General features: G+C 36.1%; 1 protein-coding gene across 5 annotated transcripts in view; it reads left to right on the top strand.

The window, feature by feature from the left end:
* The window catches only part of SLC27A6 (solute carrier family 27 member 6), a 72,439-nt gene that overhangs the window by 32,153 nt on the left and 19,315 nt on the right, over positions 1–20,971 (top strand). For 4 of the 5 annotated variants that reach the window (XM_033181359.1, XM_033181361.1, XM_033181358.1 and 1 more), the window contains one exon: positions 14,689–14,883. The exons of the other annotated variant lie outside the window; for it this stretch is intronic. In XM_033181359.1, the coding sequence (XP_033037250.1) occupies positions 14,689–14,883 (195 nt within the window). The remainder of the gene's footprint in view (positions 1–14,688; positions 14,884–20,971) is intronic. 5 annotated transcript variants of the gene reach the window in all.

Below are 20,971 nucleotides of genomic sequence, written 5' to 3'. Positions count from 1 at the left end.
AATTCCATTACATATTTTATATATAATCTCTTTATTCTCTCTTAATCTTCTTCCCTCCACTATTACATAAGTTCCATTATGTATTATTATATCCTTAGTGCCTAGAATGGTGCCTGACACATAGTAGATCCTCAACATTTGTTAATATTTAAACAAAAGAGAGTAGCAAATAGAACAAGTCCAGTTGCTGGGATACTTGTGTGCTCATGACCAACATAATCTTTCCCTAGTCTCAGACCTGCAAGGAAAGCTAAATTCTACAGAACGTTGGTGTTTCTGGAGGAGACAAAGTCCAACAAGGGAATTTGGATAAATCAAAGTTTCCATCATTGCAGGCAGGAAGTTGGGACTCTGATGCATTCAGGTCACTGCGGAAATTACCTTGCTAATGGGCCCTTGCACTTTTCAGAGCTTTTCATTAATGAGCGCTGGTAGTTGTAGCTCAGGTGACAGTTTTTCTGAGTTTCTAGGAAAAATCAGCCTCCCTTCACATCTACACATCTTTTTATTAGGTGAGTTAACACACTTATTCAAGTTAGAGCCAAGTTCTGCAGACTGTTGGAGCTGGTCTTTCTCTACAAGGTGCCTTTGAATGTTCTGGGTCTGAGGCATTTGCTTTCCCTCCACTGTTCTCCCATGTGCTGCAGGATAGAAAGCAGCTATTCAGAGTAAGTAGTCTGTAAGTGGCAGTTCCTATCCCTGTACTATTATGTCTGGAAAATTAGGAATTTGAAATAAGCCTGCTTTGTGCTGTAACACTTGATATCACAGAAGTCTTTTCAAACTATCTTTTGTGACTTAAAATCTTTGTTAAACTGATGGCTGTCATCTCTGAAACCATGGCCTACCCAAACTCAGGCTTGAGTTAACGGCAACATTGAAAAGATTTTCAGGGGCAGCTGGAACCTGTGCTGTCTTGACCTTGTAGGCCATTCATTTTAAATGCTACCAAATCCTTTCTTAAAAGAAGTTCAGGCCGGGTGCGGTGGCTCAAGCCTGTAATCCTAGCACTTTGGGAGGCCAAGACGGGCGGATCACAAGGTCAGGAGATCGAGACCATCCTGGCTAACAGGGTGAAACCCCGTCTCTACTAAAAACTACAAAAAACTAGCCAGGCGAGGTGGCGGCGCCTGTAGTCCCAGCTACCTGGGAGGCTGAGGCAGGAGAATGGCGTGAACCCGCTGATCCGGCCACTGCACTCCAGCCTGGGTGACAGAGCGAGACTCCGTCTCAAAAAAAAAAAAAAAAAAAAAAAAAAAAAAAAAAGAAGTCCATACTCTCTCCCCTCACCACTCCTTTCCTGCTTCAGTAAAAGAAAGTCTGATCTCTTTTATGTCTGTTTTCTGCCCCAGTTCTCTGACATCCTGTTCACATTTAGTGTTACTTCCTACTGACTCTGCAGTAGCCATTTGACTTGGTGTCCATATTGTTTCAGTGTAGAATATTGGAGTGTCTGTGAAGAAAGCAAACTGTTGGAATGTATTGTCTTTCTTATTATTACATAAGGTGTGTTGGTGTGACACATGTATATGTATAATTGTGAGTAGGTTTTAGGAAAAATAAGTCTTATAATCCCTAACGTATGTTTATATTTTAGATGATCTTTTAGGAGTTAGACCATGCTTTTATGCATTAAATGGTTAGTTATTTAAGGCTGAAGGCAGAAATGATTTGTTTCTTCGTTTTCACTATGAATTTGTTGCTTTCCTGTCTCTTCACCTATCAACAAACATTCTTTTGTTGCATGAAAAAATTAAAGTTGATATAAAATTACCTGTATTTAAACAGAGCTTGAGAGGTTCACTTTTCTTAGGCATATAAAGAGGTTATTCAGCCTGAGTATGTTAGAGATTCTCTGAGTAGGAGTAACCACGTTTTAGAAGAAAGAGGCTTTGTTTTTAGGAGGGCATTGTTAGAGGCCTGAGTATTTCGGGAAATGAATAAACACATTCTTGACCTTGTGGGAGGTACCTACAATTCAACTCACTGTGCAGCAGCTCAGCAGACACTGCTGGGAAAACATCTCTCAAAGAACCTTTTGAAGAAACCAGAGTTTTGGTTCAAGTCGATATGAATCCTTTATTGGTATCATCACATCAATTTGATGAATGGTTCTGAATGCTAGAGGGAAATATATATTGAAATCCAAGACCTTGGGATGTCTATATCAAAAGCTCCGGGCCACTAAGCAAGTTCTCTTTTAAATTTTAAAAGGAATTTTAAGTAGTTGAAGATGAAATAAGCATTTTCTACATGTTTGAATGTGGCTTACTCAATGTGTGTATGCAAACATATAAGCATCTGACAAATAAAACTGAAATATTCCAATACTTTTCCAGCTTCATTGAGTAAAGAACAAAGCCACTGAATTAGAAACTCATGTTTTGATGACTTCCTATTACTGAAGCCATGGGAACAGGATGGGTAAATAGAGAATGGGCTTTTGAGGCTTTTTAAAGCTGGTTTCCTCCCCACTCCCTCCATCCTTCCCCATCTTGTTCCTTCCCTCTCTTGTTCCTTCCCTCGTTCCTTCTTTCCCTCGTTCGTTCATTCCTCCCTCCCTCCCTCCCTCCCTTCCTTCCTTCTTTCCTTGCATAAATATGTTGTGAACACTTCTTATGTAGCAGGTCCTATTGCAGGCCATGCTGTAGGTAATGGGGTACAGCAGAGGACAGAGCAGACAACAATCCCTGCCTTTATAGAGCTTACATTTTAATGAGTTCAAATTATGTCTGTATCTTATGTGACCTTGGATCTGAACTTCATTTCTCCCTATGCAAAATGAGAAAAATGCTTCTTATTTTATAGGGTTATTGTGGTGATTAACATGAGACAATACAATAGTTTGATATGGGGACTCAAGCATGTTCTCTCTTTGTTTCCCCTGACCTAGCAGCCCACATGGGTTTTGCTCCTGTCCTCCATTCTCTGAATTTGTCCTCTTTCTTGCTCTTTCTCTACTTTGGTTTTTGAGTATCTGTGGGTCTCAGTGCCTTTATTTATATGTGTACCCAAGTCTTCTTATTTGTGTGCTTTGGCGTGTTTGCCTCTCACTATGTCTTTCTTTGTATATGCCTCTGTATGTCTAGTTTGTGTCTTTCTTTTTTGATCTCTGCGTGTGTGTGTGTGTGCACGAGAGAGAGAGAGAGAGAGAGAGCAAGAGAGAATCTGTGTGCATACATCTCTGTCTCTGCATTTTTCTCTCTTAGAGTGTGAGTTTCTCTCTGTCTCTGTGAATTTGTCTAATTTTTAAAATAAAAGTTCTGTGAAAAGGAATTTGAAAGAAAGTGACTTTATTCCAGTGAACAGTTTGCAGACTGGAAGATACAGCCTTTGCTGTGAAACTTAGGTACATTCCAGAGAACAAAGGGAAGGTTGAGTTTTTATACCAACAGTTCTGCTCAGGTTTCCAATCATGTCCATTTATGCAAATGAAATACTCAAACTTGCTGAGTTTTGATTGGTTGATGTAGCTGAGTTCTGATTGATCAATTGAAGCCACAGCTTATTGGTTGGTTCAGGAAAAATGAACAATAAGAGTCAGCTATGAAAGCCTTAACAGTAGACCAGTGCAGTAGCTCATGCCTATAACCCCAACACTTTGGGAGTTTAAGGTGGGAGGATCACTTGAGCCCAGGAGTTCAAGACCAGCCTGGGCAATATAGTGAGACCCTGTCTCTACAAAGGTAAAAAATTAGGTAGGCATGGTGGCACATGCCTGTAGTCCCAGTTACTTGGGAGGCTGAGGCAGGAGGATTGCTTGAGCCCAGGGGTTCAAGACCCGCCTATGCAACATAGTGGGACCTCATCTCTACAAAAGTAAAAAATTAGCTAGGTGTGGTGGTGCATGCCTGTAGTCTCAGTTACTGGGAAGGTGAGGTGGGAGGATTGCTTGAGCATGAGAGGTTGAGGCTGCAGTGAGCCGAGATTGCCCCACTGTACTCCAGCCTGGGTGACACAGTGAGATCCTGTCTCAAAAAAAAAAAAAAAAAAAAAAAAAACACCTCAGACTCAAAGTTAAGCAGATGTATGTGACCTTTCTGAGAACTCAGAGAACGTGTGTGACCTCTAGTCAAAAAACAGCTCATTGGTTCTATTTTATGTTTAGGCCCAGTTAGCCACTCAGGACTTAACTTGAGGGATTGTCTCATTCAGGTTCATATTTGGATCGCTACATGAATGTGTGTGAGTGTCTCTCTATGTTCCTCTCACAGTGTAAATCCCTCTGTCTCTGTGTGTGTCACACTGTGTTTAGGTTTCTATAATGTCAATTTGACTCTCTGTGTTTTTTTCTGTTTTGTTCATTCATATTCTCGCTCTTGCCTGCCCTTTCTCCCCTTGCTCCCTAGCTCTGACTCTGTCTGGCTCTGCCTCTCACCTTTTTCTCTTGCTCTGTGAGTCTCTCTTGCTTTCTTGCTTTCTTTCTCTCTAAGTCTCTCTCTCTCTTTCACTTTCTCTGTCTTTCCTGCTTTTCATCAGTCTTTCACGCTCTCTCTCTGTCACTTCACATCTTTCACTTGTGTATGTGTGTTTGTGTATTCATTTATTTAATTGTACTCATTGTATTTATGCATGCCCTCTCATTCCTATCCCAATATAGCTTAGATATTCAGAGATATTTAGGTAGCAATCTCATATCTCAAGAAGAATAGAAAGGAATTGAGATTTATTCTAAAGAAGCCGTAAGGGGATTTATGGACTGAGAAGAGGAGTTTGAAAAATTACAGATGGATATTATCAAGATTTGGTTGTATTTTAAGTGATGTACCACTAATTTCACAGTATCTCAAAACTGACCAATATAAAACCAGATATAATTAACAACCATCAGGCCCTCATCTCTATGTTTAGATAGTCCAGGGTCACTTTTTAAGACTCTCTTTGCTGATCTTGATGATTTTTCTTTTTCAATGGTTGTTATTCTGCTGAGCCTGCTGTTCTATTTCCTTGACTATAACCTAGGTTCTCATCCTCATCACCCTCATCATCTTTTGCCTGAACTACTTCAGGTGCTATCCCTGACCCCACTAACTTCCCACCCATCATGCCAGGTGGGGACAGGTTATTGTTCCATCATCCGTCTCTCCTTGATGCCCTCCCCTGGCTTCTAGTCTTCTTCCAGGGTTCACCAACAGAGTTTCACAACATAAACAGTTGCTTTTTTTTTTTTTTTTAAAGGCTCACCTGACCAATAATTTGTCCACCTACCAATATGCCCAATGTGTATAGGAAGTCATGCTTTTGAATGCTTTGACTAGGCTATTTTCCCCACTACAAATATTAACTCCCAGTTATTTCTAATGGGATAAAGCCCTTTCCCGGGAAGGAAACATAAATGGAAAACACATGGGAATCTGGACAAGAAACTTTATGAACCAATATTTGTAGCACCAATGTATTGTCCAGTTAACCAGATGGTGCTTAACTTGTTTTAATACTAAGAAGTTTTTGCTATTTGGACTTTTTATCATTTAGGAAAGGGTTCAGCAAGCTTTTTCTGTAAAGCACCAACCAAGTGAGTAAATATTTTAGACTTCGTGGATTATACTGTCTTTCTCACAACTATTTAATTCCACCTATGTATCTCAAAAGCAGCCATAGATGAACCATAAATAGGTCTGGTTGTGTTTTAATAAAACATTATTTGTAAAAACAGGACGTGGCTCAGATTTGGCCCCTGTAGCCTGTAGTTTGCCAAGACCCAATTTAGACTTTATGATAATATCTTATTATGTATTCCATATAGGTAAAATTTTCATTCCTGTGCACACTCGTTTTTTAAAGCTTTTTTCTCTCCTACCTTTCATTTATGTATATGTGCATGAGTGTGTGTGTGTGTGTGTGTGTGCGCCAAAAATATAGATAACTTTTGGGCTTTCTACAGGGTTTCATATAATTTTCATTATTATTATAAATAAAGGAATCATATTATTTTCATTTACATATAATTCCATGCTCATAATTTGAATCAAGAAAACAAAAACCTAAAACATGTTACTAGTAACTTTCAAGAAATATCTCGATAATATGTAAAATAGCAACACTAATTTATATCACATATTTTATGTAAACTATGTCATTTATGTTTTACTATTTTGTAAGTGTTATGTTTAGATTCTTAACTACCATTTAAAACAAGATTTTAGAAAATTGTTTTAAAGTATTTTGTGTATGTGTGCTTACTGAGTCAGCGTAAAGATGTTTGTAAAATTTTAGACTTTTATTAATTGAAGACCTTTTATTTGTAAATCTTATCTAAAGTGCAGTTGAATAGATTTAAAATTAAACTTTCATGAAATCTGAATTGACCATCATCATATAGAGTAAAAAATGTTACATCCTTGTCATAAAGTTAATTCTAGATGAATGTAATAGGTAAATGTAAAGAAGATAAGAAGAAAATAATATATAGAATTTTTTGCTTATATAATGGGAAAGAAAAATTTAAATCACATATTTAGTAGCAATATTAATAAGAACAGAGAATGATCCATTTAATTATTAAAAACATTGAATATGGCTGGCCACAGTCCGCCTATAATCCCAGCACTTTGGGAGACTGAGGCGGGTAGATCACAAGGTCAGGAGTTTAGGACCAGCCTGGCCAAGATGGTGAAACCCCGTCTCTACTAAAAATACAAAAGTACAAAAATTAGCCAGGCATGGTGGCATGTGCCTGTAATCCCAGCTAGTCGGGAGGCTGGAGCAGAGAATTGCTTAAACCCGGGAGGCAGAGGTTGCAGTGAGCCGAGATCATGCTACTGCACTCCAGCCTGTGCGACAGAGGGAGACTCAGTCTTAAAAAACAAAACAAAACAAAACAAAACAAAAGAATATAATGTTAAAAATAAAAATCAAATTAAAAGAAACAAATGCTTGTAATTATTTTTAAAAGTGTCAATCTTCTTAATATACTATTAAATGACAAGCATTCAACTTGGTTAAAAACAAAGAAAAAGAAATTAAATACAATATATTTTCTTATCAAATTGTTATTTTAAATTAAATGAAATGTCATATTTCTAAGAATTCTTCATTGAAGAGGTATCCATCTCCGTCTCCTCAATAAGATATAAATAGGAATGTCCCTGTTAGCCAACAATTTGGTAACAAAGCCATAAAAATATTTACAACTATTGGCTTCTTCCAGGGATCTGTCCTAATGAGATGCAAAAATTTATAGATCAGATATTCACTCTACTGTCTATAATGATGAACATTTAAGAACAACGTAGCAATTCAAAAACAGATGATAAAGAGGTAAATTGTGGTATAATTATATGATAATCATATGAGCATGGAACATCATATATTTGAATGATAAATAATTTAGAATAATGTCCAGAATTTATTAATAAATTAGAATATATGGCCATATTATGGTGATTATCACTTTTAATGTATATATAGATATGTAACATAATATTCCTATAGTGAGATTACATATTATTTCATTTTTTATTTTTCTGTATTCTCTAAATGTTCTATGATGTATGTATATTTCAACATCAAAAGAAATACACATTTTCTTTTCCCACATAACACTAAACAATAGATCAATTGATCTTTCCTCATACCTTTCAAAGCATGATCTTCTGGGTTTTCTTTAAAGGAAATAAAAAATTTTTAAAGAGATCTTGGACATCAGAGAAATGAATTTGATATTTTGGGACAAAAGTCTTGATCCTAGTTTTGAAAATTTGATTCTCTGTATCAACTAAATGTCTTAGGATGATTGTTTTTATTTAGCAAGCTTAACAGCTATAGCCACACAAGTTAAAGCCTGTGGAATTTGGTTTATAAACCACCTTCATATTGGATTTCAGAGAATGCCAAGGCATTTTATAAATAATGATACTTGCTAAAACTCATCTCATACCTGAAAAGCTTCCAAGCATTATACTATATAAAAGATTGTTCTCTGCTCAAGCAAAATAAATCCTCAGATTTGCAATGCTGCTGTTTGATGTGGGAAAATGGCAGTGGAAAATCCAAGAGCTAGTTCCATGCCAGGCAGGCAAAATCTGCCATGCCCATAGGGAGGCGGGAACCAGAACAGAACTGCTGTGGGTTGTATTTACTGGGAGAAAAGAACCCTCTGTCTTGAAAGGAGCTGCAGATGGAGTCTTTTCTCCATTTGCAGAATAATTACCTTAAATCTCATTTATGTAGGTCCAAGAAAATCAACAGGCGAGGGTGGTGTTTCACATAATTCCACAGTTTTGGCTATCTTATTATTTTCTTTCTCTTTTTTTTGTTTTTTTTTTTTTTTTTTTGAGATGGAGTCACTCTGTCACCCAGGCTGGAGTGCAGTGGTGCAATCTTGGGTCACTGCAACCTCCTCCTCCTGGGTTCAAGCAATTCTCCTGACTCAGCCTCCTGAGTAGCTGGGACTATGGGTACCCACCGCCATGCCCAACTGATTTGTGTATTCTTGGTGGAGGCAGTGTTTCTCCATATTGGCCAAGCTGGTCTCGAACTCCTGACCTCAGGTGATCCACCCGCCTCAGCCTCCCAAAGTGCTGAGGCATGAGCCACCCTGCCCAGCCTCAATTGAATTTTTAAAAATCAAAACAGTACTTTTACACAGTTATAAAAATGAAATAGTACTCTTAGAGTAAGAAATATCTCTGCATTATCAGTACTTGGTCTCTAGAAGTAAGCATCTTTAATTCTTCTAGGACATTTTTAGTTATTATTTATCTCCATATTTCTCGGTAAAATATGTATTCTACTATTTCTTGATTTTTCAGTATTAACTGTCATCTACCTGGCTTCCTCCTCACATACTCACTATCCACACACATATATTTGTTCTTTCTCTGTGACACCAATAAAATTATGATAGTTTAAAAATATTTGTATAACCAGTTTTTAAATTATTGTAAAGAAGTGACAACATATAAATTTTATTCATAGCTGAGACATACTGTATTTATTTCATTACAACTTTTTTCCTTTTATTCCTTATAAATAATAGTTGTCTCGTTTTTATATTTTAAATTTAGCTTTCTAATGTCTATCACAAATCCATCTCAAACTCCCCATCATAGCTAACATTTCTTTGTGTGTATGTGTGTAACTCTGTCGCCCAGCCTGGAGCGCAGTGGCACGATCTCGGCTCACTGCAACCTCTGCCTCCTGGGTTCAAGCATTCTCCTGCCCCAGCCTCCTGAGTAGCTGGGACTACAGGCACACGCCACCATGCCAGGCTAATTTTTTGTATTTTTTAGTAGAAATGGGGTTTCACCTTGTTGCCCAGGCTGGTCTCTAACTCCTGAGCTCAGGCAATCCACCTGCCTCAGCCTCCCAATATATCGGGATTACGGACATGAGCCACTGTGCCTGGAGCTAACATTTCTTAGTAAGATTTAATAACATATTGTGTGTTTTTAATACATTGTATTTTTTAAAGGCATCCCTCGTAATGTGCTGAATCAGTGAGTCACTGTCCTCCCAAATGTGAACAACATTCTGATTTCTCCCAGTATAAATTAGTTTTGCTTGTTTCTCAGAAACAGAATCTAAATGAAATTATATATATGCGTTCTTTCGACCTTGCTTCTTTGATTCAGCACTATGTCAATGAGATTAATCTTTGTTTTGAGGTATAGCAGTAGTTCATTTTTTCTCATCGCTTTAGAGTTATGGCAGGCAAAAAAAAAAAAACGGCCCCTTCAAATATGTTCATACCCTAATTCCTGGAATGTGTGAATATGTGTGCAGTAGAAACATTGGCAAAAGGGATTTTGCAGATGTGATTACAGTTACAGAACTTAAAACAGGAAGATTATCCGGGTGGATACAATATAATCATATGAGACTAATTTAAAGCAGATGATTTTCTCTGACTGCAAGCAAGGGAGACTCAGCATAGGGGAAGCTGGCGATTTGGAAGATGACAGGTACTCAATGTGTCATTTGTTGTTCTTATATATAGAAGCCTATGTGGAAGAACTAGAGAGAGGCCTCTATGATCTAAGGGCAGCCCCCAGCTGATAGCCAGCAGAGAAAAGAGAGTCTTAGTCCTACGCCCTCCAGGAACTTGATTCTGTCAAGAACCTGCCTGAGCTTGGAAGCAGATACTTCCAAGAGTCTCCTAATAAGACCCTAGCCAGTCAACACTTTCATTTCAGTTTTGTGAGTCCTGAATCACACAATCCAGTGAAGTTGATGTGGACTTCTGACCTACAGACATTGTAAGATAGTACAATGTCTATCAATTGTTTGAAGGGCCCACGTTTGTGAAAATTTGTAGGGCAGCAATAGAAAACTAATAGATTCCATTATGTTACTATAACACAACACTTAAAAAATATCTATTTTACTATTGATGGATTTGGATTGCTTTCAATTGAGACTTAATATGATTAATGATGCTAGGAACATTCTTATATGTGTCTTTTGGCAGATGTATGTACATATTTCTGTTGGTAATTAGGAGTGGAAGGGATAGGTTGTATTATATGCGTATTTCAGCATTAGTAGATATTGCTAATCAAAGTGGCAACAGTAATAGGCACTCCTGCCCATGGTCTATGAGAGTCCCAATTGTTCCATGCCCTTGCCAACACCTGTTGGAAAATTTATAGTGCTAAAGAAGAAATCACAATGTTTGTAAATGTTTGCTGCTACTTCATGGTGTCTTGATTTGTAGTTCTCTGATGATGAATGATGTTGAGCATATTCTCATATACTTACTGGATGCTTGGAGATATTCTTTGAGAAGTACCTGCTCAACACTTTGTCAATCATTCAAGCAGTCCGTAAGCAACACCATAGCTGCTTGATTGGCTCACCATATTTCCATAAAACTGGTTAGTAAGGAAAGAATGAACTCAAATGGATTTATACAGCACAGAAAGCATCATAACCTTCTGTTCACATCTCAAGTTCACAACAGTTCCCTCTCCCCACACATCCTATGGGGAATGCAGAGGTGGGCCTAGGTGGATGCTACATCTGTGACATAGGTCTGTGCCTCAGCTGAGAACACTGCCCTTAGGAGCTTCCGAGTCATTTAAGGGGCTGCTGATAAACCTGTCCTTTCTTTATATCTGAGAAAGAGTTAATAAAGATATGCAAGTAAATCTTCTTGTATATAAACAAATTTTCTACCAGAGGATGAGGGAGACTTTACTATCATGGAAGGTAAATAAATTTTCTCTGTGACCCAAAAACCATCTCTAGCTTCCAAGCCTGTTTGCCACACAAATACCCTTGAAAAGATATGTATATAGATATATCTATATATGGTTACATAAATATACATATACATACATATATTATAGTTCGATACAAATATATGCACATACATACATTATATAAGTATATATATACTTATACATAAGTATATATATCAAAATTATTTATACATATATACTTTTTATAATGTAAAAATATGTATTTTTAATGTATTGCTTTTGCTGCATAGCATAATTTTTATTCTGTCTTATTTTTCTTACACAGTTCAAAATATTTTTTTTAATTGCCATTGTAATTTTTTTCTTTTACCCATGGGTTGTTTAAACTTGTATTATCATTATTAAGCAAACATTTGGAGATTTTCTAGTTTTCTTTTTGTAATTGATCTATGGTTTAATTTTATTGTGGTCAGAGAACATAGTTTGAATGAAGCTTAATGCTTTGAATTTGGCTGACACTTGCTGTAAAACTCAACAAATGCTTGATCTAGTTTGATAAATGTTTCATGGGCACTTGAAAAAAATACGTATTCTTCAGTGACTTGTTATACTGTTCTGTATACATACATTAGGTCAAGTTGGCTAGTTTTCTTTCAACTTCCATATTCTTATGTTTTTTTCCTGCTTATTCTATCAGTAGAGAGATAAGTTAAAAATATCTCAGTCTATTTTAGCTCTGTCAATTTTTGCTTTATATATTTGCTATCCATACAGTGAATTGACCCTTCTATTATTATTAACTATCCCTCTTTATCTCCAGGAATGTTTCTTGTTTTATTTATTGAAGTATTTGTCTTTGAGTAATTACCTAGAAGGATACAAGATTAATTCTTAACTTACTACATTCTATCTTCAAATAGCATATTTTCCACTTCTTTACAATGCAAGAACTTTGTAACACTTCTCCTTTCTGGTCCTCTTCATTCCTTCCTGCTTTTTGTTTCTTTGTTCCTGTATAATATTGTTTTCTTTGGTGCTGAGAACTGCCTTTAGTGTTCCATCTGTACCATTGTACTAAAAACAAAATATTCCATTTTTATTTGTCTGAAAACATGTTTTTCCTTTAGTTTTGAATAATTCTTTAGCTGAATATAGAATGCTAGGTTGACAATTATTTTCTTGTACTAGCTTTAAATATTATCATATTGTCTTCCAGGCTTATGGTCATTGCTGAAATGTCAGCCATAAATATTCATGTTACCCCTTTGGAAACGCTGTTTCTATTTCTTTCTGCCTGCTTTTAAAATTCTCCCTCTTTGTTACTCTAATTTTTATATACTTTTTCTTCTTAGCAATTTTGCCAGAAAATGTCTAACTGTATTTCCCTGGTATTTAATCTGTCTGAGGTTTTAGTTTTTTTGTTTTGTTTTGTTTTTTTTGTTCATGCATTCACGTCTTTCTATCACTTTTGGAAAATTCTCAGTTAAAATCTCTTCAGAATTGCCGCTTCTCCATTCATTTTATTATTCTATAGGGCTCCACTTGTAGGTATTTTTGACACGTACTTTGTGTGAGGCACTAAATACCTGATGGCACATAGCTGGGATTTGTCAGCAAAAGGCTCAGATTCTAGGGTGATTATGTGAGGATCCAGCCATTTTATTGAGTTACTTTCAGAAGTCAGTATCTTTTCTCTTGGACTGACCAGTTTCCTTGATAGTAACTGAACAGTTTCCTGCTCTGGTATATGATTTGGGGTGTCGGAATTCTGATACCAGAGCAGAAGAGTTTAGTGATCTCATCTTTTAGTATGTAGACTTTCATTTAACCCTTCTGTTTTCTGTAATGTTAACTTGAAATAAAAATTTCATAGAGATGCATCTCTAAGCAAAGAGATTATCTGGAAACAAAAAAAATTGCAATTTGGGACACATAGAACAGCGTAGCCTCTAGGTGTGTCTGAAGAACAAAAGGAACGGCTGGGGTTTTATTGGGAAAACAAGCAAAGTTACATAAGCTGTTTTGAAGGAAGTTTCACTGGTACTGGCAGTGTCTTATGGGAGCTGGCGAGTTCTGATTGGTGAGTGTCAACAATTACCAGGTAAGACTTAGAGTTACAGTAGGTCTTTGTGCTTTTGCTTTTGAATTACAGAAACAGTTTCTGGACCAGGCATGCATGACCTCGGTGCCTTTCTCCATGGCCTCCGAATCCATTTTAGTTGGGTATGATGTGAAGGACTCTATTTTGTAAAATTAATTTTCACAGTAAGTTCCTCAGCCCAAACTGGTGTCTGTTAGACATCTCCAGAGAGAACTTTCCAGTCTTTGGCCAATGTGTAGCAAGGGCAGACTCCCAGATGCTTTGTCTGTATTTAGATATTTAGTTATACAACTGCTTCTTAAACACATTTCCTACTAGGCTTTCTGCTTTCCTCCTTCTTTTTGATGCTTGCTTGACACTTTCAGGAGCCTTTGTTGGGTGCTAACCTGGAGGCTTAGATCTCAGCCTTATCCGTTCTGCTCAGTCACATGTCCTTTTACCTCTTCACTTTTCAGTGTCCAAAATTACCTCTCAACTCACTTCTGTTTATTCTTGAAAATTCATAGATTAAAATATTCCCTTTAAAACCATTTAAATGGTGTTTGGAGAAGAAACTGAAATGAATAATGTGATCCATTGATCATTTTACATTATAGGTACCAAAGAAGCCAATTTCTCTATTTTATTGTTGTTGCTGATTTATTATTACATCTTGTTATTTTGCATTTTTTGGTCATGATGGAGGCAATCAGAGCAAATAATGGATTTATTGTGACTACACTGATAATATATTCTTACTCTAATTTTAGGTGAGTGTAAAAGTTCATGTTAGTTAAAACATTACTTGTTGAATGTAGAACAAAACAGAATCCTATATCTTCCTTTAATTCTAAAATATGAACAAAAAGTAAAAATGTGAGAATATTCTAAAGTAATAGTCACATACAGTTGCCATAATATTTACAAGTCAAATGTTACTTTGATTCTATGGCCTCAAATTATTGTTTACTCTATGTTATGCACTGTGTATTAACTATACACCACAGTGTATAAGGAAGACAGGTATTATTATCTTTCTTAAAATAGATGAATAAACTGAGAATCAGAGTTAGGAGTTAATATCTTGTTCAGAATTATATAGCTAATTACTGCTAAGCCTGGACATCCAAACTTAAGTATGTTTCATAATATTATCAAAGTAATGCTGTTTTTCTTCCTGAAAAATGCTTTCTTCCTTTCATGACTTTTGCTCAAGAAAGCCTTTAGTGATCTGCAATTTAAAATGAGCTGTTCGCAGATATGGAAAAACACAAACTGTGTTATTCTTGGCCAGTGTTACTTTCATTAGAATTTGGACACAGTTCTGCAATAGACTTACACACATATTTTAACTTCCCTTCTATTATTGCACAATGCAGTTTACTTCTGTGACATTTTTCATTTAAATAATAATAATGAAAGAAACAATTGGAAACTGGAATTAACTACATTTTCCTCTAACAGAGAGAAGGAGAAAGGGATCATAAGGTGCGTTTGGCAATTGGAAACGGTATGCGGAATGATGTATGGAGAGAATTTTTAGACAGATTTGGAAATATAAAGGTGTGTGAACTTTATGCAGCTACTGAATCAAGCATATCTTTCGTTAACTACACTGGGAAAATTGGAGCAATTGGGAGAGCAAATTTCTTTTACAAAGTAAGTACAGCATTTTCCTTATTAAAGAAATATATTGGCGCGGTGGCTCACGCCTAATTCCAGCACTTTGGGAGGCCAAGGTGGGCTGATCATGAGGTCAGGAGATAAAGACCATCCTAGCTAACACGGTGAAACCCCGACTCTACTAAAAATACAAAAACAAAATTAGCCAGGCATGGTGGCGGGCACCTGTAGTGCCAGCTACTCGGGAGGCTGAGGCGGAAGAATGGCGTGAACCCGGGAGGCGGTGCTTACAGCCAGCGGAGATCGCGCGGCTGCACTCCAGCCTGAGCAAAATAAATAAATAATAAATAATAAATAGATAAATAAATAAAAAATAAATAAACAAATAAATAAGAACATTGAGATCTGCCAGCTCTCTTGGATATTGTGCTTGTAAATTGTGGTAAATATTATCACCTTTTTTTTTTTTTTTTTTTGAGAATTTCTAGAAATAGAGTAGTGGCCTCAGTGTGAGAGACGGTGGTATAGGTTTTGTGAACCTCAGTTATCTTCCGTGTTTTCTCTCTCATATCACCATAATGATGCCTTTTCTTGTTCAGTTTCCAAATTTAATGATGTAATTTATAAATAGCAAGCATAGGCCCTGATATATGTTAATTTCACTCTTTCCATTTTCCTTGAGTGTTTTTATTCCACTATCTCTACTTATCTTTCAACGTTTATACCACTCAATTCTATACAGGCTTTTAATAATTTTTAAACTACATTAAGATACCACTACAATCTTAAAAGTAGCCAAATAAATCAACTTTTTTAGGAGGAGAAGATTGACAGCTGATTTCTCAATAGCAACCACAAAACACAAAAGACAGTGGACATTTACCTTCCACTGGCTTGGAAAAAATAACTGTCAAACTGGAACTTATATTCAACAATAATTTTTCAAGAATAAAGGCAAAAATAAACATAGCAGTCTCAGCCTTTATAAAGCAAAACTGATATAGCTGCAAGAGAAAATAAATCTTCAATAATCTTCTGTAATAATAAACTGCTAATTGACATATGAAAACCCTGCATCTAACAACTGCAGTGTGTCTATTTTATTCAAGAACTTTTGAAACATTTACAGAAGTTCCTGGGCCAGTTAGGTAATTCCAACAAATTTCAAAGGATTGAGTATATTTAAATTATGTTCTCTGAAAACAGTTTAATTGTTGGTAGAAATAATTTTTGTAAAAGACAACTAGATAACCTCCTATATATTTGGAAATAAAACATTTCTAAATTTCCATTCATCAAAGAAAAAATCATAATAGAAATTAGAAGATACTGTGAGCTACATCATAATGAAAATCTTACATGGAAAAACTTGTGCACTTAGCCAAGAATAGCTGAAAATTGGATGGAGCTCAGTAACCATCTCTGTAAGTTAACTTTTAAAAGGACAACTAAAATAAACTCAAAGGAAATAAAAGGAAGGACACAATAAAGAGCAGAAATTAATGACATAGAAAAAATATTTGGTGAGGAATATAAAAATAAATAGAAATATAATTTTTAAAACGTAAGGAAATCGAATCTGATTGATAGAAGGCAGAAATAACATCAGGAATGGAAAAGGGAACATTGCTGCTGATACTTTAGACATTAAGACAGTAAAAGAGGATATGTTGAATAAGTTCATATCAATAAACTTGAAATTATTAGATGAATTGCATAAATTTCTAGAAATGTACAACTTACTAGAGTTGAGTCAAGAATTATTTTATCACACTAAATGAAATAAATTCATACTCCAACATCTTCCCTTAGTTTCAGCTAGCTTTCCCACTCAGGATAGTGAATATTCAAGAGCAAATGATTCCTCTCCTACAAACTCTTCCAGATAATGCAGAAGGAGAAAAAACTTCCCAACTCACTTTCTGACTCCTAAACCTGACATAACAGTGCAAGAACAAAAGTACTTCCTACAGGCATACATGTATGAGGAAAGTCTTTGTTTGATAATCTCTCCCTTCAGGTGTGTTTCCTTAGTGGCCTCACCTGTTCTCTGAAAGTAGCACTATCCTATATCATTGCTTTTGAGATTTCCAGAGCACCCTACTCAAGCCATATTTAGAGCTGCTTTTGAAGCGATCTTTAAGAATCCCATAATGCGAACTTTGGTGCATTTTTATCACTTTCATCCCTAACTGCTTCAGCTTTATAGGTAAAGTTTTCTGTATAATAAACTGCCATACCTCAAAGAACACCTGGAAGCAACAAAGTATTTGCTTTTCTAATCCGTGGTGATTTTTTCAGTATCTGGAAGTAATTGGCAGACATGTGTTTTTCATGCCATAGCAGCTCACTTTTTCAATCTAGTTGCCCATTCAAAGCTAGTGTAAATAACAGTAATGCTCTAAACCTAAAGAAGATGCAAACTATTTTTATAATGCATTCTTTTGGGATTTTGAGGGTATAGTTGACATCTCAGAAATGCACTTTATTCTGAACAAAAGCATTTTGGGGGAAGTAAGTGCTGATTTTACTGAGTTTTACATTCCTTACAGTTAATTTTCTCAATTCATTGCACTGGTTCCTTTACAAATTTGGTATTGATATTGAGCCCCTTTGTGAAGCTGAGTCACTCTAAAGCAACCAACAAGGGTATGATGATTTGTATTTTATATTACTGACTTTATTATAATTTTCTAATTCTTTAAATTTTCTGTCAACTGTAATAATGCCAATCATGTAAAAAGTCATGATTGTCTTCAATTTATTTGGAAAACCTCTGTTTTTCAACTCATTTTAGTTTTCTTTTTCAGTTTGGAAATGAAAAAACAAAGTTGTGCCTAATACTACATATCTTCTAGTCTGCCTTTTATCATTTTATTCACATATTGTTTTCTTAGATAGCGGGTAATTAGAAAAATTTGGTTCAATGATTTTCTCGTAATTAAGTGAGGAGATTTGATAAGTGTCTCTCAGAAATGCTAGCCTAATGGAGGCTCATGCTTATTATCTGGGAGGGAAGCAGCCTCCAGAAATAAAATGTTACAAGTGAAGGAGAAATATAAGGCAGCAACAGAGTTCCTATCACCCATTGTCTTTATGTGCTACACTATTTTAATGCATAAAACTGAAGAAATATTGTCCCACATATTCTCCCAAGGCAAACAATATAAAAAATTTAGTGACAACTTATTTGAGAGACAAACTCAAATAGAATTAAGAACTGCCTTCTCTTTTTCTGCAGTATTTTCCCCTGGGGAAAATAGGAAGCGACAAACATAAAATACAAAGATAAAGCTTGAAAAAAGGGAGAAAATGAATCTAAATAAAAGGCAGCTGAAAAAAATGAATGCCCATTTTATACATAGATGAAATAAAGCTCAGAAAAAAAAAACAGAAAATGAATCAAAAATAAAAAGCAGCTGGAAAAAAAATGAATGCACATCAAAATAGTAAGTTTTCCAAGACGACCAGGAAATGTTCAGAGAAACAATGTCTCACAGGCTTGAAAAACTGCAATAATATTCTCTTTAAAAATAAGAGCTCAGAAAAGAAAAAGGATCAAGGACAAACATAAATCAACAAAAGGAACTAAAAAGTAAGCATGCTCAGCTCAAAGAAAAAAATAGAGGAAAAAATGTAAATATTACACAAATGAGCATCACATAAAAGAACTTAAAATCAAAAGGAATGAACATGTTGTTAGGGAGAAAGATGAGTGGAATTAGGGAGTCCCACAAACACAGTACAAAGAGCAAGCAAATAATAATTTAAAAATGAAGAAAAAGGATTTTGAAAACATAGACAATTATCTGATACATCCTTAATTGGTGTTCCTGCAGAAAAGAACAGATAAAAGAAAAAAATAATTATTTCTACCCTAGTAGAAGAACATTTCCTTAAGGTAAAAACTTGAATCTTTAGCAAAAGAGTACACTATATGGGGCAGAATAATTATAAGAAAAATATATCCTGGTGAAATTATGAAACAAAAAGAACCTTAAGATTTTGAGGTAGGAAAAGCAAAGGATGAGCAAAATGTAGCGCAGGTGAGGGTGGGAGACATCTCAGCCATTCTCAAAATAAAACACTCAAGGTTAGGAAACAAGGAAAGAGTTGACTTCATGTAAGAATTTTTCTAAGATGTTTTCTCAAAGTTTTAAAAAATCAGAATCTATAATACCCTCATATTTATAGGGATGCAATATTTCTTTGTAAAATTCACTGAATGAAAAATAATGGCCAACTTGAAGATAAACCATAACTTAGAAATGAAAGAATGACCTTCAGTTAAAATGCCTAATGGTGAACATTGAGTCAATTCACATAAAGAAGATTGAACCACTCTGAATTGTTTATACATGGAATAAAACCTGACAATGTAAAAATAATTATAACACTAACAAAAATGGGAGTTGGGAGGGAGGAAAGGAAGAAATGGTAATTCTCCTATCTGTCATATTGGCAAATCCATAGATACAATGGAATTTAAAATGTAAATACCATCTAAACCTAAATTTAAAAATAATATATGAGATTAATAAAATGGCTCATTTCTTTAACCATTTTCATAAGTTGTTTTATTGCTGTAAAAGTAGGCATCTTTTAGGGATAAGAAAAGTTAGACAACTTCAAAATAAGAGAACAGTCCCCACAAGACCACTCATTTCTGACATCAGTTGCAATTTCAGGAGTCCCTAAGACCACTCTCAGGTTTGATAATTTGCTAAAAGGACTCACAAAATTCAGCTTATCACATCTAAAGGATCTAGATTATAATCATCCCAGGGATGTCATATATAAGGCAGAATCCAGGAGGGTACCAAGGGTGAAGCTTCCAGATATGCTGTGTTGTGGAGTCAGAACAGCATTACTTTCCTGGAATTGTGTAAAAATACGCACAAACTGGTGCCAACTGGGGAAGCTCACGGGAGCCTTGATGTCCAGTCTTTCTGGGGACTTGGTTGTGTAATTCAGGTTGACTGCTCACATGGCTTACCTCCATCTCTGCCCCTTAGGAGGTCAAGCTGGGTGATGCAAAGCCCCCGGCCTACCTCACATTGTTCATGTGCCTCAGAGACCCCATTCTAAATCATACTGTTGCCATGTAGTTGCCCAGAGGTCTTAGACAAAAAAAAAAAAAAAAAAAAAAGCACTCCTATTAAGAATGACATTCTAAGGACTTAGAGATCACCTCCCAGAAGCTGGGACCCCTTTTGGGGACAAGGTTAAATTCTTTACTGCACAGGGACTGATAACGCTATTCTCGACTCTACCATTATTTCACTTTGTGACTTTGACAAGTTACTTTTCTCTCGGTTCAGAGTTTCCTCGTGTATTCACGAAGGAAATTAACTTTGTGTTCCTTTTCCAACTCATAAATTTACAAATCTGAATCTGCAAAGATAGGTAGATATGGATAAAACCTCCCAGGGCCAATGTGTACAGTCACATAGGTGTGTGTTCATTGCACAGTTTTGCTATGAATGGGACCCCCTGCAGCTATGCTCCAGACCTGTACACATACACACATAAACATGTACCTTTGGGGGATTTTAAGGTGTGGCATCTATTTTTTGAATTTGTATTATAATGTAGCCATTTTTGTGATATCATGGGGACCTCCTGAAGGCAGGAAGGAGAATAGAAATATTTCTAGCTGAAGGCCGGGCGCGGTGGCTCAAGCCTGTAATCCCAGCACTTTGGGAGGCCGAGACGGGCGGATCACGAGGTCAGGAGATCGAGACCATCTTGGCTAACACGGTGAAACCCCGTCTCTACTAAAAATACAAAAAATTAGCTGGGTGTGGTGGCGGGCGCCTGTAGTCCCAGCTACTTGGAGGCTGAGGCGGGAGAATGGCATGAACCCGGGAGGCGGAGCTTGCAGTGAGCCGAGATCGTGCCACTGCACTCCAGCCTGGGTGACACAGCCAGACTCCATCTCAAAAAAAAAAGAAAAAAGAAAAAAGAAATATTTCTAGCTGAGCATTAATCCTCTGCTCCAGGGTCCTTCTAGAAAATGCTGTGATATATTTAATTTTATTTGAATTATAAAATTATTCAATTTCTGATCATCAAATCTCCTTTTTCTGATAACAAACACACTAAACAGTAATTTGCTGTGGAA

Source organism: Trachypithecus francoisi, unplaced genomic scaffold, assembly GCF_009764315.1.
Source record: "Trachypithecus francoisi isolate TF-2019V2 unplaced genomic scaffold, Tfra_2.0 Lachesis_group2, whole genome shotgun sequence".
NCBI classification, from domain to species: domain Eukaryota; kingdom Metazoa; phylum Chordata; class Mammalia; order Primates; family Cercopithecidae; genus Trachypithecus; species Trachypithecus francoisi.
This window is presented reverse-complemented; position numbering and strand designations above follow the sequence as displayed.